This window comes from Zingiber officinale, chromosome 11A (assembly GCF_018446385.1).
Source record: "Zingiber officinale cultivar Zhangliang chromosome 11A, Zo_v1.1, whole genome shotgun sequence".
In the NCBI taxonomy this organism is placed as follows: Eukaryota; Viridiplantae; Streptophyta; class Magnoliopsida; order Zingiberales; family Zingiberaceae; genus Zingiber; species Zingiber officinale.
Genome location: NC_056006.1, coordinates 4,871,782 through 4,888,297, shown reverse-complemented (window position 1 = coordinate 4,888,297; position 16,516 = coordinate 4,871,782). Strand labels below are relative to the sequence as shown.

Sequence of the window (16,516 nt, the reverse complement as noted above, 5' to 3'; positions counted from 1 at the left end):
AACCAACTCGCAACCCATACATCTGCACCCATAAGGGGATGTCTCCCATACTATAGCTCTACAACTATACAGGTACTCAAGTCAGGGATAAGGGTGTAAACGAACTAAGCTTGTGAACTATTCAAATTTTGATTCAGAAAAAAATTTACTCGAGTACGTTCGAACAAGCCGAGCTCAAACTTAATTTTAAGTTCGAAAATATTAACCAGCCAAATTCAAATGTAACAATATTTGATTAATAAGTTCATGAATATATTCGTTAAAAGGCTCGCGACGTGTTTATTAAGAAGCTCATTTAACTTTTAAACGAGATATTTTTGAACAATGCTCAAACTAAACTTGTTTAAAAGTTAAAGGAGTCATTTTCGAACCAAACTCGAACGGTTTGCGAACTATTTAGAGACGGCCTTAACAGATGGCAGTCCGGCTAACCAAACTCAAGCTGTTTGCGAACTATTCCGGGACGGCCTTAACAGATGGCAATCCGGCTAACCAAACTCAAGCTGTTTGCGAGCTATTCCGGGACGGCCTTAACAGATGGCAGTCCGGCTAACCGGATCTGCAACCCATTAGCCCAATCTAATGGCTGTGAAATCAAATTGAAAATCATGCTGCCCCGTGAGATACTACTTACTATCTGATTAATTGGTTCGTTGCTCACTAACAACCTCAGTTTCTTGGGCCGGCATGGCCAACCGTCCTCAGCGATGATCTTAGTCTTCTTCCTCACGTCAGGCGATCCCACAGCCAATCCATGCCGGCGATCTGTGGTTGCTGACCAATCCCTTTTCATTCGCCCCTTCCATCAGGTGTGCAGAACCATACATAAGTGCTCGATTGGCATCGAAAGATAAAACAATGAGAGAGCATCCGAATACAACACTGGATCAGAATGGGACCATTTTAACACGTACATATTGATTGACTAGCTTAAACATAGTCCAGATATATTAAGTCAGAAAAAAAAAATAAGTATTCAAGATAATCATAACATAATTTTAAATATGGATACCGGCTTAAGCTCAACCGATGCAGTAGATCAAAAAACACATGCATTCAGCAGTATGCAAGATGGGGTTATGTTAATAATGATTCATGTGATTAAGCAAAACTCAACAAACATCAAGTCTACTTTTTTTTTTCCTTGGACATAAATTTACAGCAAATGTAATGGAAAGAAGAAAAATCGATCCAGTAGCTCTAGATTCATAGCATATCTAATGCTGCTTTATGGCTTCATCTGAAAGTGATGATAGAAAATATAATTAGCGAGAATTTTAATGGCTCAAAAGAGTAAAATAAAGAAAAAGCAGATGACAAAGAATGGGCAGCAAAATAACAGAAGAACCCGAGGGAACCGCACAAGTAAACATAAAAGAGAGAGGTCAGTATCAGTTCACAAGTATAGCCCAAACTATGAATGTCTAGCAACTCCAAACCCTGAAGGCCTTCCCATGCAGGAAGGCCATGCTTTAGATATAAATATATATCCATTCTTTTTGTTTTCCCAATCAGGCTTGCTCCTATGCCGCGTTCCAAATGTCCTCTAAACTGACCGAGTGAAGATCGATGTCCGAGCTGTGGCTAATATAACTTAGGTTTGAGTGGCTTCAATAATTATTGGTCCAATTTATCTGTGCGCGTTGTGTCTGTTGATAAACACCAGTAGGAGGGGCCAGCATTTCGACGGCCCCAGCTACAGTTTGTGACTGCTGCAGCAAAGGGTGAACAGAATTGGGGACAGCAGGTGTCGGGGGATAGATGCCACTGAAGGCGCCATGTCCAGTTTGTGTTGGTGTAAAAGTCATGTGCTGACCCTGAGGAATGTTGTAGAAAGAGCTAGCTTGAAGTGAGGACATGTCACGTCCAGGGGCAGGAATCCAGACTGGTGGGCCTTCGCTCTACACAGGCAACAATTGTAGAAATACACATCAATAATACACAAACAGAAAAGCGGGAAACAGTGTAATACTTTCAGAATTCGTAAAAAGAGAATGAAAATCTTTCCTTAGAATTATTAGAAAACATTAAGCTACAAAAGAGTTGTAGAGATCTTATTCAAGAATATAGGAGATAAATGATATTGATATGCAAATCAGCCAGCACATGAATGATTCAATTAAAATAGAAACATGGAGGCTTGATATACTCAGTAATTGAGCCAGATTCCATGTTGTTGTGTTGATGAATCAATTAATAGTAATCCTTTCACAATTGTGGCAGATCCACAGAAAACCCTAAATGTTTTTATAAGAGAAACAAAAGTTCAGTTACTCAGGAAGTTTGGGGGTCAGAAGCTAAATTCCATTATTGTATTTGATGGAAGATGTGGTCCAGTTAAAACTAGATCCGAAGGAACCAAAAGGTGTCCCTGGTTCATGATCAGATATTCAGATCAAATTAATGAACATTATCAGATATTCTTGCAGCCAAACAGGAAAACTGGATGTAAACATATCAACCATAGCTCTCAAGACTAATTCACTTTGCGATGAGAAAACACCAGTTAAAATATTTTAACAAGCTAAAATCAGTACAGGTACAGTGATGCAATCCCAAAAAGGAAATAGCAGCTTCAGGGCACATCCATACCAACAACTAAATTGTTTGAGAAATTAAAAATAGGTAGTTCAGCATAAAAGATTTTCCTAATGCAATGCTTAGGAGATTTAGAATAAAAAAGAAAACAATAAAAGGTTGGAATAAATCACCATAACGTCTGTGGATATGGCTTCAAGAATAACCAAAGAAATACCAGACAGGATGAAATCAAAAGCAAAGCATACAGAGAGATAATATTTAACCTTCACAGCTTTCACTGGCATTGGTTACTGGTAAAGGGTATTGTTAAAAATCTGAGGCAATCATACTTATAGCAGAAACTTCTATTGCTAAATTCTTGACCAGGTAGTCAATAAAAGTTTGGCATACAAAATTTGTAGGTTGGAATTTGAATTAATATGAGGAAGAGTTGTACCATCTTTTATTAAATTTTACAGACTAGCATTCGTTTTTTTTCAGAACTATTGCTGCTCTGATTATTAATTTTCTCTTTATTCCAATTATGCTTCTTATTACAGGAATTTAATTAGATATGTTGTTAGACATTCATCTTTTCCTTTATAAAACTTCAATATCTTTAAGGGGTTCTAATAAACTAACATAAAGTCAAATCTTTAACTTCATCAATGCATTTCACAAGAAGAAGTATGCAATACCAGTTGCAGAATCTGTTATGGAGTGCATTGTCTGTCTCCCTGTTCTGATGATGCTTCACACAACATATATAGAACTAATTCTTATTTAACTTTTCCATGATCAAGAACCTATAATTGTATACTTCAATAAGTTAAGATGCAAAGACTTGAAAAGTTAGATATTGCCTAATGGACAAAGATTAGGAAATAAAAGACATCTATTTGCACAGCTAACAGTTAAGAAGAGTCACCTAGAAATCAAGTAAAACAGTTTCCATTTTCTAAATATGCTTATCTCAGCACTTGCAACTTTAGTATCTTCTGAGCACTAGCTTATATGGATGTATCATTCCAAGCTTAAACTAATATCAGATTCCACATTACCAGATTGTTTACATTGTCATAATCTCTATAACTGCTAAAACAGATCTTTGAGTCATAAAGTGAAGCAGCAAAGACTGATCACTGAGTTTAAGAGCACAACAGTGGCAAAAGGCAAAGATTCGCTATGTGAGGTTATAAAAGAAGCATGTAGTACAGAAAATTTTGAGCAGCTTTCATTAACCCTGAATTGTAATTTTGTGAATGTGCAGTATTAGGAGAATTATGGAACATTATTCAAACATTGTAGCTAAGCTTAAACCAAATATCACAATTGTAGAAAAGCAGAGAAAATACCTGTTGTCCAGAGATATAAACATTATTCTCCTTGAACTGTGACGACCCCAGTTCTTCATTGGTGGTTGAGTTTCCAGTGCTTACAGCAGGAACAGAGGTATAGCCAGCCTGGGTGGAGTTATATGAACCATAAACATTTGGTAATCCAACAATAGTTGAATTGCCAGTGTTAGAACCAGGTTTGTACTGGGGAAGAGAATACTTGACAGCAGCAGCAGCAGCAGGAGTTGCAGCTCCAGGGGATGGGTACATGCCACCTGTAAGAGGTTGCTGAGGGAATGCAGCACTGCTCAAGAAATGATGCACCGCAGGTGGAGGGGGATAGAATGGTGAGAAATATTGACTGTAGGGAATGTAGTTGGGAGAGTAGTGAGATATATGTAACCCAGCAGGTTGACGGAAGACAGGGACTGACTGCTGGGGAATAGCAAGAGAACCCTGCATTGTGCCAGAAGCTTGAGTTCCCAAAGGAGTTGAGCCAACTGTAGGTAATACTATGGGGTTCGTATTCTGGATTAGAGGGGGAAAAAAGAGAGTATCAAGTTACTTAGCAGGATGTAAATCATTGAGAATGTGAACAAGAAAAAATTTGATACACGGCCATAATCAAAAAACAAGACAAAGTCCAGCAAGAGGTTTGGCTACAACTAATAGAAGGTTGGCTTGCCCATCATGGTGAGATGGAAGTGTTAAGCATGGCGATATGTATAATCAGGAATTAACTTTTTCTAGCAGGGAAATAGAAGATAGCGGAAAGGTTAAATACAAACCTCTTGGGAAGCCTGACCAGCCTGAGCAGGTAGAAGGGCAATGTTCCCATTGTATCTAGTGGAGGCACCCGATGCAAAAAAAGGAGATATCCGACCATCAGCATCAGGAGATGGACGATAGAATGGATTGAAATAACTAGTGGATGGATCATATGGTTGCTGGACCTGCATTAAAAAATCAACACCTAACCAATTAAGCACAGGTATATAAAATAAGAAAAACTAAAGCAAATTGTCAATTTCCAGCTTCATGCATCAGAAATCAGGATGCCCATTTCAAATCAGTCTCCTTCCCGTTTTAACCCAAAATTGATGATAATATTTGTCAGATCAGAATCAGTCAATAAGATAGCACATGAAGTTTTCTTCCTCACAAATCAAATATCAACCGATTCGAATCATAAACAGAAGCAAGCTTAGGGAGAGAATGAGAGGAAGTAGAAGCTTCCTCAAGAGTCAAGAGAATAGTTTTATTAAGTCATCATCTTTATATTGAAAATAGCAATTGCCGAAATCCACATGGAGCATCAAATATCTCTTATTTGCATTAGTCCTGTATCTAAAACCTAACTAGACTGTTGGAACTGAATAAAGCGGCTTCTCTCAAATTCTATCGATTATTACTCTATGATATATTGAGTTTATTATTCCTCCCATTGCTAAAAGAGGAACTTGCAGTTAGCTGAGATTTGAGCCGTATATGCAACAGTCTCAAGATGCAGTTTCTGTTGCAGTTCCACCTCAACAAGTGCACTGAATGGTTCATCTTGCCATTTCTTGGGAAGTGCACAAAATTCTGAACCATGATACCACTGCAAAAAAGTCTGGGTGGCTCACAAAAGTGACAAAATAGAGGATCAGGTTTAGAAAATTAGACATAGAAAGCACTAGATTTTTCTTATTACAACAGCTCCATGAAATAGAAGAGGAGCCTTGGCGCAACAGTAAAGTTGTTGCCATATGACCAAAAGGTCACAGGTTCGAATCCTGGAAACAGCCTCTTGCAAAAAGCAAGGTAAGGCTGCGTACAATGGATCCTTCCCCGGGACCCCGCATGGCAGAAGCTTCGTGCACCGGGCTGCCTTTATTTATTTATTTATTAATTTTTTAACAGCTCCATAAAATAACTTATTGAATTGATAGTGTAATTGGGATGATAAATCCAAGGTTTAAAATTTCGACCCGTGTCAAGGTTTCGGTCCTGAACCAGAACGATACGATTTCGGTACTGTATCATGCCGTGCCGATATAATTTCAGTATTCTTTAAATGTAAAATATATTAATTTAAAAATAAAATATTTAAGATAAATATTTAAATAAACAATATAAAAAATAACCTTTAAAAAAAAGGAAAATATATGAAAATAGATAAATAAATAAATAAAAATTTTATTATAATTTTTAAATGAAAATAAATGAAATATAAAATTAATTAGATAATTTTATTAGGGTTTAATAAAACCTCTTTAGATTATCTCCATCATAACTAGAAGTTGATTAAAATAATTAACCTAAGTTTAATTAAAAAAAATCTGAAATCTGACACCACTCGCGAGCTCACGTGACTTCGATGCTGTCGCGGGGTTGCATGACCCCTAAGCCACGGCCACGGATCGCGTGACTCCTCCGGCGCGACTGCGGTGGTCGTGCGACCCTTTTGTAGCGGTCGGGTCGTGTGATGCCTCCGCGGCGACAGCGGAAGGGTTATGCGACCCCTCCGCTGCTATTACGGGGTTGAGAGACCCCTTCGCTGCGGCCATGGGGTCGCACAACACGTCGTAGCCGTTGCAGGTCTGGTGTCGGGGTCGTCCTGATGTCGATCACCAAGCGGAACGAGATGTTTCGCCCGTTTCGACCGTCTCAGCACGACACTTTAAAACATGGATAAATCACAAAAGCACTATGTTATAAAAATGACAAATAGTTTAACAAAGATTCAGTTGGTAAAAAACCATGGCAGCCACTACAAGACTATCTCCAATGTCATCCACAGAGATCATAATCATAAGATTGTCGAAGAAGAATAAGGTTGCCCATAAAATACCAACTTGTACTGAAACATACATCATAAGCAATGCATATTAAGATAGGGCATGAATTTTACCAAAAAACTTGGAAGACGAGACATATCACGAGCATGAGAGTCTGAGCCTTCAAAAGAAGCAATATGGCTACCAAGCTGTGGCACCAATCCAACTGGTGGATAGGATGGCATAGACTGAAGAACCACATTCTGAGAACTTTCTGGTGCTAAATTATCTTCTTGGTTGGCCTCGTTATATTCTTTTTCAGGCGACGTGATATTGGAAGCAACAATTTCCTTCACTGAATAACTTTCTGTGACCTGTTCAGATAATTGAGGATGTTCAGAAAAGTCATCTTCTTCAGCAGCTGAGGATGTTGCATTGTTGCTGAAATTACAGAAGGAAGCAAATAAAACAATATTGTTAGAAGAGGAAAAACATAGTAGCAAAACTATTATGCAAATGCATTGCCAAAAATTAAATTACAATATACGAATTGTTGAGGTGCAGTTTCCTTTATTGATTCAGCCCAAAATGCCTTCTGATGTCACAAGATTCTACATTATATAGTGGATATATATGAAATCTTGCAAATTTATTATTTTTTTCATATTAAAATCTTTGACATTAACCAATGGTTGTTGTTGGTTGTTGTATTAAGATCTTTGGCATTAACATGCTATTATGGGTGTAAACCTATGGTGTATAAAATGAAAGATGAATAAATTCTCTAATGTTTTGGATTGTCACGTCCAAAAAATTCTCAACTTTGCAGAATCCCATGATTTACCACAAGAAGAAGAAAAAAAAAGATGTCAGATAGCGCATATGCAGATGAAACTAGCAAAAAATGCAATTAATGTATAGAAACCTTAAAGAGTGCTTCTCAATAGTTTCGTCAGTCTCTTGAGATGACTCATAAGGCGGGGTCTCAATATTGTCTCTTGTAGTGTCTTTGGTAAGAACCGTATTAAACTCAAAATTAGCATCAAAGCTTCCAAAACTTAGTCCATGTCGTTCAGACTCTGGGACCTGGAGATGGTTTGGAATAATCACATGCTGTCGGTCTGATAGCTTCAGTTCCTCTACCTTCTTTGCTAGATTAACAGAAACTCCTTTTGGAGTGGTCAAAGATAAGGTTAGCAATGGTTGGGAAACAGCTTCAATAACCACCGGTACTTCAGATGTGTCATTTGTCTCGGATGCCTGAGCAGGGTTTGCAAGTACTGATTTTGGTTTCCACTCTTTATTAGCAAGAGGTGCTGAACAGAAAGAAGAGCACTCAGTCTACTTCAACGTTAGAAACTAGATAATTAGAAATCAGATTAGAAGCTTAGACCAAAGATTTAACAATCGTCGCAAAAAATTTCATGGTATGATACCAAGTTAAATGAATCAAGCATTGCACCACCATATATGTAACAAAAGTAGAGCTGTCAAACGGGGCAACCCGTGGCGGGGCGGGTCGGCCCGTGGTGGGTTAACCATTTGGTGGGGCGGGGCGGGCCAACCCGCCAACTTGGCGGGTTGGGAAATTTCCAACCCAACCCATTCTAAGGCGGGTTGCGGGTTTGGCGGGCCAACCCGCGGGCCCATCAAAATTTTTTAAAAAAATTAAAAAATATTTCATATCTTCAACATTTTACTTCGAAAAAGTTTTCTACAATTAAATATATACATAAACATGTATTTTAAATATAAATAAACACAAACGTATACTTATGTTAGATGAAAAGTACTATTTTTATTTTAAAATTATAACAAAGAAAGATAATAAATTGGCCTAAAACTTAGCTTACATGTGTTTTTCAACCCGCGGGCCAACCCAAGCCCGAGCGGGCCGACCCGCGCGGGTCGCGGGCCTAGGTGGGTCGGCCCACGGCGGACTTGGGTTGATAAAATTCTAACCCAACCCGCTTAAATTGTTTGGCGGGGCGGGCCAACCCGACGGGCCCAACCCAAATTGACGGCTCTAAACAAAAGTATAAGCCTTATCAGAAGTACAAATGTGAATTACAATAAAAATTCCAAAGAATTAAAATATTGGAGCAGTTAGCTCAGACAATGGAGGCAAGGACTTGGAGTGTGCATTGCATTTGAAGGATAAGCAAAAAGGAGCAAGTTCCAGAATCTGAAAAATAATTCTGTATTGGTAATTTCCCTTGCAAAAAAACTTCAACAGGAATGCAAATAATAGATCTCTGAAAAAAAACCCTTGCAATTTGTCTAATTTGGCATTTCCCCAGGAAAAGAAATATGAATCCATCATATTATGCGTCCCTATTGTTTCAAATATATGGCAAATAGCTAATTAGAATTTTTTTATCTTATCTCTTATTATGTAATTTACTTAAAATCACAGAGAAGAAAACAAAGTTGCTAAAAGAAGTCCATGCTGTAGTATATAACAGTTGCTTATATAGGAATTAGCATTAAAATGAGAAATATTGGTTTCAAAAATTCTTCCAGCAAATCGAAGTGCAGAAGTAAGCATCTGCAATATTACCAATTCATATTAAGATGACGTATTAGCTTTTCAATTCCATTCTGAAAGCAAAATATGGCTAAATAACAAGATCCAATAGAAATCTTCAGTTGCTGGAAATCAATAATATATACAAGAAAATACCGTAAAGATAATATATTCAAGAAAGGACTTATTTTGTAAAACTATACTACTTGCACATTTAAGCAGAGAAAAGAAATCCTATAAATAGAAGGGGGATTGTTACCATCCGATCAACTCCCATTTGCATATGGAATCTATCAATTTCGAATTGCAACATCCAACATATAAAGGACACTGACCAAGGAAGTTGGCAATCATATTCAATAAGCTAATTTGCTATCAGGAAATTTAGTCTACAAGTTTTTGACAAACTTGCTTTTGAACCCTCATGGGCCTGCTTCCAACAAAGGCTTCAAATGAAGAGAAACAAGATGCAGGTACGCTTTCTCCTATGAACTGAAGCACTGTGTTTTAGTTAATTGAGTAAAATTCTATTTTTGGTATCAAATAAAGGATCATAACATAAATAAATTCCACAAAAGTTTCTATTTTATTGGAAGTTGGAACATCAAAAAGACTACACATATAAGAGGTTAAAGAAAATAAGGTAAGTTCTACCTTTCTGCATACCACTTGGATGCTGAAAGCGATTGTTGTAGGTTGAAGATGGCCTACTGCCCAGAGGACCAGAAGAAGATGATGCAACTTGGGATTTTTCTACAGGTTCATCTGTTACTGATCCATGTGGTTTTATCTGTGGCAAAGTTCATGTCAGAACATCCTTTTTCCCTGACATCTGATAAAGCTATATCCAGATATGTCAAGTGCAACCTAACTAGTGGTTGCTGCAAATTCAGACCACTGGATCCATTTACCTGTTTCGTGGTCCCCAGCTCAGAAGGGGTGTGTGTATCAGTAGATGGAACCATCACCAGCTTGTTTGAAGAGAATTGATCCATATCTCGTTGCAATTGACCAGGCGCAGAACCACATTTTGCATCTTTAGAAGGTAATCTGGGATTCGTAGTCTTAGTAGTTACTGCATCAGAATTTGCTTCCGATGGTGCGCCGTCAACACCAGATACATTAGACCCCTGAGAAGACACAGGATGTTCTATGTTGCTGGGACCATTGACAATACCAGATACAGAGCTGAAGAGTAAGAATTATTAGGAAATATAGTCAAGATACAAGTATTAAAAAGAAAAGATACATACATACATACATACATACATACATATATATATATATATATATAAATTGCTAGCTAGTTCTGATACATCATTTTTTTAGAGATATATGTACATCTTGCAAAAGAGTAGAGAGCAATTGATGATACACAAGTTCTGATACATCATTTTTTTCACTTGTTTACAATGTACTAGCAATCAAAAAATTTAACTGACTTTCCAATTACCAAAAGGTTAATTTTAAACATTTTTCCCTATAACTCTTATATTGCATCTAAATTATTCTTGAGGTACTAATGAAGTGGCACAAGAGGAGCAACCAGTGCGCAAAGTCACCACAGATGAAAAGATTGTACATGCAACTTGCCTTATTCCAGTAGGCTATGAGGATTTATAATCAGCAAAACACTCAATATTCAGGGCATATATTTTAGGATGATAGTAAGGAGCAAACTCGCCCACTGAATCTGGTCTAACTTATATTTTGCACTATAAGAATTAAATACATAATACAAGCAAGGCTACCTTATATTGTGTATCAGGTACCAGAATTTCCTCCAGAAAAAAATAATATTTTTTTGCAACACATCCAACCCAATTTCTGACCAATGAAAGAAAGAGAAAACTGGATTACAGAACACAAATGGAAGTAGGTAGTGTGACACTGGTATCTCAATCCAATCCTCCCCAGTTAACATGCTGATTCAGCATGAAAAATGACAGCACAATAAGTCGAACAACTCCAACTCATCAAAGAAGAAATATTATAAGCCTGAAAGATGACCAATCAAACAAAATTTATGCCCAAATAGCATCCTACATGACACACTGAACATGTAGAACTGTTGATAAGAGCCGGCCAGTCATAATGATTTCAAGTGTGGTTGTCAAGGTTGCAATCCAGAGTCCAGACCTTAGAATACTGAATAGGCATAAACAATCCAGACATCAATTGGGGTCTAAATTGGATTAGAATCTCATGATCCAACAATGAAATCTCATGTTCCTCATTGTTCCTAGGGACAATCTCAAAATGGAAAGACAATCTCAAATACATCTTTTAAAAATTACAAATAAATCAAATGATAAATCACATTAAGCTCCTATCGCACAACATAAAAAACTTTAAATGATGAAGAAATGAAAAAGAAAACCTGATATTTACACAAATAATTGGATTGACATTTAATGACTGATCTCATTCAATTAGACATCACAGCCATCAAAGAATCATCAAAGTAATACATTATCCTACCTTGAGACTCAGCAAGTAATTGAGAGACAACCTTTGCACAAAACTACATACCTCGATAATGCAGGCTTATTCTCTGTGTCAGGAGTTGTGGATATAGACATCTGAGCTTTATCTATCCCTTGATTTAGCCCACTCTCCTTTCCTGATGTTGCATTTCTTCCAGCAGTAGTATCTGAAAGAGAATGACAATTTTCTAGTTAATATCCAGTAACTAGAAACAGAAGATTCAAAAGTAACCAATATGTCGTTTTGAAGTACACCTTAGAGATCACAACAAAATGTGTTCTGTAATGGAGCAAAAGTCATCAGCAAAAGGCAGCAAATAACAGTACGGAGTTTATATGCACAAGATGGGAAAAGGGAAGTGGAATTTGCAGATGGGAAGGAAAATGATAGTTTGTAAACTACATGTAGCAAGGGTCTTCATGTGAAAATGAAAGGTGCATTGAGAAAACTAACACTGACAGCAATATGGTTGCATCACACAAGCAGTACAGCATTACAAAGAAGTACATACCGTTAGGCAGTGAGCGGGAGGAGTAGTTTCCCCGACCTCCCCTACCTCCTCGTCCCTGCATACCGGGCCTCCACCTAGGCTCAGCAGGTTCTCTGACATTCTGGTGAGAATAGCAAAACATACCAATCATGAATTCAGACAAGAAGAGTATACGGATTATGCATTCAACAAATCCTATAAGGAAATTTATAAGGGTCATAAAGCAACTACATAAGTGTACTTTGAAGAATATCAAAGAATGACCCAAACCATGGTCATAATATAGTTTGTTCTGAAGAACATCAAGAAATCAACCAGAGTCAGTTGTTGTTAAGATTCATGAAATTTGGCTTCATATGGGCCTGAGTAAAATTTAACTTTCATATTGTAATTGGTTGTTGAACGGGAGCATTGGTATAACGGTAAAGTTGCTGCCATGTGAACTGGAGGTCACGGGTTCAAATCTCGGAATCAGTTCCTCGCCGAGCATAGTAAGACTGTGTACAATAAATCCATCCCCGGACCCACACTGGCAGGAGTTTTGTGTACCGGGCTTCCCTTTTATTGTAATTGGTTGTACTGTTATCGTTAGAATTTATAATTAAAGACAATAAGAACAAGTAAAAAAACTTAATACATCTGCCTAGTTCATGTAATTCAGGGATCCATATTTTCCCTTGTGATATTGACGACAATAAGATGACATGTTTATATGAAATCGTTATGTTAACTAAATGTCAAAGAATTTGAAAATATAGAGGAAGGAAATGATGAAATTAAGCCAAGAATCGCAAACAAAACAACCAATATTTACCTCCTTTCTCTTGTCACGCTTCCTTTTCACCTCATGGAAAGTGTCTGAAAAGCCAAAAAAAAGTTGGCATGACCTAATAGAAAGGAAGACGCGAGGACACTTGAATAGAAACCACATGAAATTAGGTGCATAACCATGCATTGACAATAGAATAAGTACAAAATACTCAACTGTCGCAATCATGCCAGTATTTGTAAAAAGACAAAAAAAAAAAATAGCACTAAAAAGACAATAATAAAAGTTATATAACCGCCCTTTCTTTCACAGCAATACACCCTAGCTTAGGTTATGATATTGGACAATAACAGATGATATGCGACATAATGGAATGCCATATGAATAGTATTACAATTGCCTGCAAAGAGGGAAAATACCAACCACGTATCAACACTAGCCATTTTAAGCGAAACATACTCACTGTATAGCTTTCATAGTACGACTATAGCACAGTAGCTTCCATAAAGCGAGGGACATGCACAAATGTTACAGTAAAATATAGCAGCAAAGTATGTAAAAATGTGCGATCATGACCCTTTTAGGCAACGAAGAACAGCACAAAAGAACTTTGACCAACAGAAAATTGGTGATTCCAGTATTATGCATAACAAGTCTACTGGAATGCATACATCTCAACAGAGGAAGCATTTTCAATAAAGTAGAAAGGTAAAGTAATCGACTTAAGCAATGATTCATGTCAATTGGATCATTGTCTAATTAAGACGGCCAAAAAAGTATAGCATAATCAAAGATGTCAATCAAAGCCTCCTTGATGACTGAACAGTACCGTCAATACCCGAAAACATATATTTCTTCCAAACCCGTACAGATCAATGTCTGGGCCAAGTCCAGAGGGAAAAAAAAATCACAGTCAAAAACCCAAATCTCCACACGATAGAACCAATCAGCAGCATCGAGAGCACCACAGAGGGGAAAGGAGATCGATCTCTCGAATGCTAATACTCAACTCGTACGATGACACCATTTCCAGAACTCCCATCCGGGCAGAAAAAGGGGGAGTCAGAGATGGAAGAGAGCGGAGGAGGGGAAAGGGCAAGGAGGAGAGAGAGACCTTGGAGGAGGAGCTTCTGGGTGGTCTCGTTGGGATCCATGGAGCACTCCTTGAGCATTGCGTAAATCTCCTCGTCGCTGTGGTTGCCGGCGATCTCCTTGATGTTCTGGATCGTGCGCCGCACGCCGGCGGGGATCGAAACCCTAGCGCCTCCGCCACTCATCTTCGTTCGGATCGAAGGGACGAAGAAGAGGAGGAGGAGGAGGAGGAGGAGGATGGAGGGCGAGCAGAAGGGTTTAGAGAGGGAGGAAACGGGGAAGCCGAGCTCAGAGAGAGAGAGAGGGGAGACCGCCTTTTCCGCCCTTTTTATTTTTCCTCTTTTTATGTCAAGAGCAAGTAGGGCAAATTAGTTTTCTTTGAGGGACCTTTTTTAAATATTTGGCGTAGTAACATTTCATTTTGCACCTTGAGAATGTCAAATTTTCACTTTACCTGTTAAAATTTTAAAACAGCAAAGTTTTTGTACTGCATCTTAGTTTTATAGTTTTACATATACGGCGCTTCAAGCCTGCAAGACATTTTTTTTTAAATATTAATAGAACAGTACGTTAATATAATTTTTATTTCAAAATAATTTTTATCCGATCCGAAAGTTGAAGAGACGTAAAGTTAGAGATATGGCGTTCATGCTGATCTCCTGTGGACTCCGCACAAGCCTGCAACATAGACTACATAAGTGTCAAGCCAGGGAAGGAGTCCCCGCGTTAACCCTCCGACATTCAAGTCAGTCACCAGTGATGAAGAATGAAACGGAACAACAAGAAGACTACTGTAGCACAAATAGTGAATATAGTGAATATCGCATGTATCGCCTACCTCTGTTGATGCTTGGATCCCCTTTTATATAGAGCTTCGGTAACGCATGTGCACGCTTCCCCGATGTAAGCACGTTCTTTCCCTGAAAAGATGTATCAGTAAAGTGTCTCTAACACAGTACCTTAACGGACCGAACATATCTCTGAAGTGACAGTGGAAGCTTCCGCCGTACAATCTTCTAGCTGCCCATGCCCGGTGTCGGCCACACCTACTCCCAAAAGGATGTCAATGGATATCAACGTACTATACTGCTTAGCCAAGCAGATTGCCCGCTCGTCCTAGATCTCGCCACTTTGGTGCCCCGTCCGGTCGTCCAAGACCTCGCTTGCCCTCTGTGTATGTCTGCTCGGGCGAAGGTCTACTTTGTTATTGCCGAAGCTAATAACGAGCCGAGCGGGGTAGCCACTCGACCGAAGTTGAATTCTGCACATTAGACTCTGTTGTTTGGCCGAGAGGGGTAGCCGCTCGGCTCGGCTCAGCTTCTGAATATTATTTGAGCGTCGGTTGTTTCTTGTTGCCGGGCCGAGCGGGGTAGCCGCTCGACCGCAGTTGAACTCTGCACCTCAAGTTATGTTGTCCGACCTAACGGGATAGCTGCTCGACTCGGCTTCTACACATCGTCACCCCTTGAACGTCGGTTGTTTGATTGCTCTCATGTCGAAGGCGACGTCGGGTCGAAGACACACTTCACTCGACCGACCGATGTCATCTATGCGTTGACAGTCTTAACTTTGACCTCCACCGTGGCAGCGGGATGGCCCCTCATCATCACCGCATTAATTTTATTTTAATATTATTATAATAAATACACATGGACTTTCAACTTAACAATATTAATATACATTTAATATTTAATATTTTTTATTAACTTGGTTATCATATTAATATTAATTATATTATCCATATTTATATCTATTGCAATAGTTTGAAGAAGCGAATTTAATTAGGTTGAAACTATTTTGATTAAATTTAAATATGTTTGACGGTATTTTTCTATATAACAATAGTTAAGTTTATAAAATATTGAAAAAAAAAATATTTTGAGATGAAAAAATAATAAGTTATTATTTTAATATATTTTTTAAAAATTGATGCAAAGATACTTTTTAATTTCTGCCCATTTTTAATAATATTTATATTTTTAATATTTTATTGTATTTAGTAGAGTATAGAAAAAGAAAATTAGTATGGAAAATGAGGGTTAATTCCTCAGATTAAATTTCACAATTAATATGGGATCAAAAATTTTAATATATCATGTGTACTTTACTAAAATATATAGAATTATATCAAAAATCTATATACTAAAAATTTTAATATGTTATTATATCGTATAAACATTTCAGTATGGTATCAAAATATAATTTAAGAGTTCAGTATTTGATATATCATATTAATATCCAAATTTAAATATAAATAATATAAAATTTATATCATACTAAAAATTAACATTATGAAATTTTGAATATTAAAATTTCAGTATAATTTTGGTTTAGTATTGAATACACTCGAGTACATAAGTAGAGTTATTTTCCATTTGATTTATTAAAAAAAATGAATTAAATATTCTTTTTGCATATCTCTTTTTTGTCCTCTAATTTAAAGGTGCATAGTCACATAGTTTCCTATCATAAATGATCATTAACTTGTCAAGTGAGTTCATTAATTTCTTTGGTTTAAAATATTTTTTTTTATTG

General features: G+C 37.5%; 1 protein-coding gene across 3 annotated transcripts; it reads right to left on the bottom strand.

The window, feature by feature from the left end:
* Positions 1-1,336: 1,336 nt before the first annotated feature.
* LOC122031103 (GBF-interacting protein 1-like) lies at positions 1,337-14,323 on the bottom strand. Of its 3 annotated transcripts, none has more exons than XM_042590182.1 (11): positions 14,004-14,323; positions 12,935-12,978; positions 12,142-12,241; positions 11,676-11,796; positions 10,055-10,331; positions 9,810-9,933; positions 7,542-7,932; positions 6,751-7,057; positions 4,646-4,810; positions 3,876-4,385; positions 1,337-1,901 (listed from the first exon to the last, which is right to left on the bottom strand). In XM_042590182.1, exons 1-11 carry the CDS (start codon positions 14,164-14,166, stop codon positions 1,611-1,613), a joined length of 2,493 nt encoding a protein of 830 aa, XP_042446116.1. In that variant the 5' UTR covers positions 14,167-14,323; the 3' UTR covers positions 1,337-1,610. The 3 variants fall into 3 exon arrangements, with proteins under 3 accessions (XP_042446116.1, XP_042446117.1, XP_042446115.1); XM_042590183.1 differs by having other exon boundaries at positions 3,876-4,313; positions 9,798-9,933; positions 14,004-14,322; XM_042590181.1 differs by having other exon boundaries at positions 9,798-9,933; positions 14,004-14,320.
* Positions 14,324-16,516: the final 2,193 nt, after the last annotated feature.

What these genes read in the sequence shown, in the direction of transcription:
- LOC122031103 (XM_042590181.1), bottom strand. Translation starts at nt 14,166, where the DNA reads ATGAGTGGCGGAGGCGCTAGGGTTTCGATCCCCGCCGGCGTGCGGCGC. An exon ending in CCAGAAGCTCCTCCTCCAAG is followed by an intron (nt 12,979 to 14,003) that starts GTCTCTCTCTCC and finishes TTGGCTTTTCAG; the next exon opens with ACACTTTCCATGAGGTGAAA. An exon ending in AATAAGCCTGCATTATCGAG is followed by an intron (nt 10,332 to 11,675) that starts GTATGTAGTTTT and finishes CTTACTCTTCAG; the next exon opens with CTCTGTATCTGGTATTGTCA.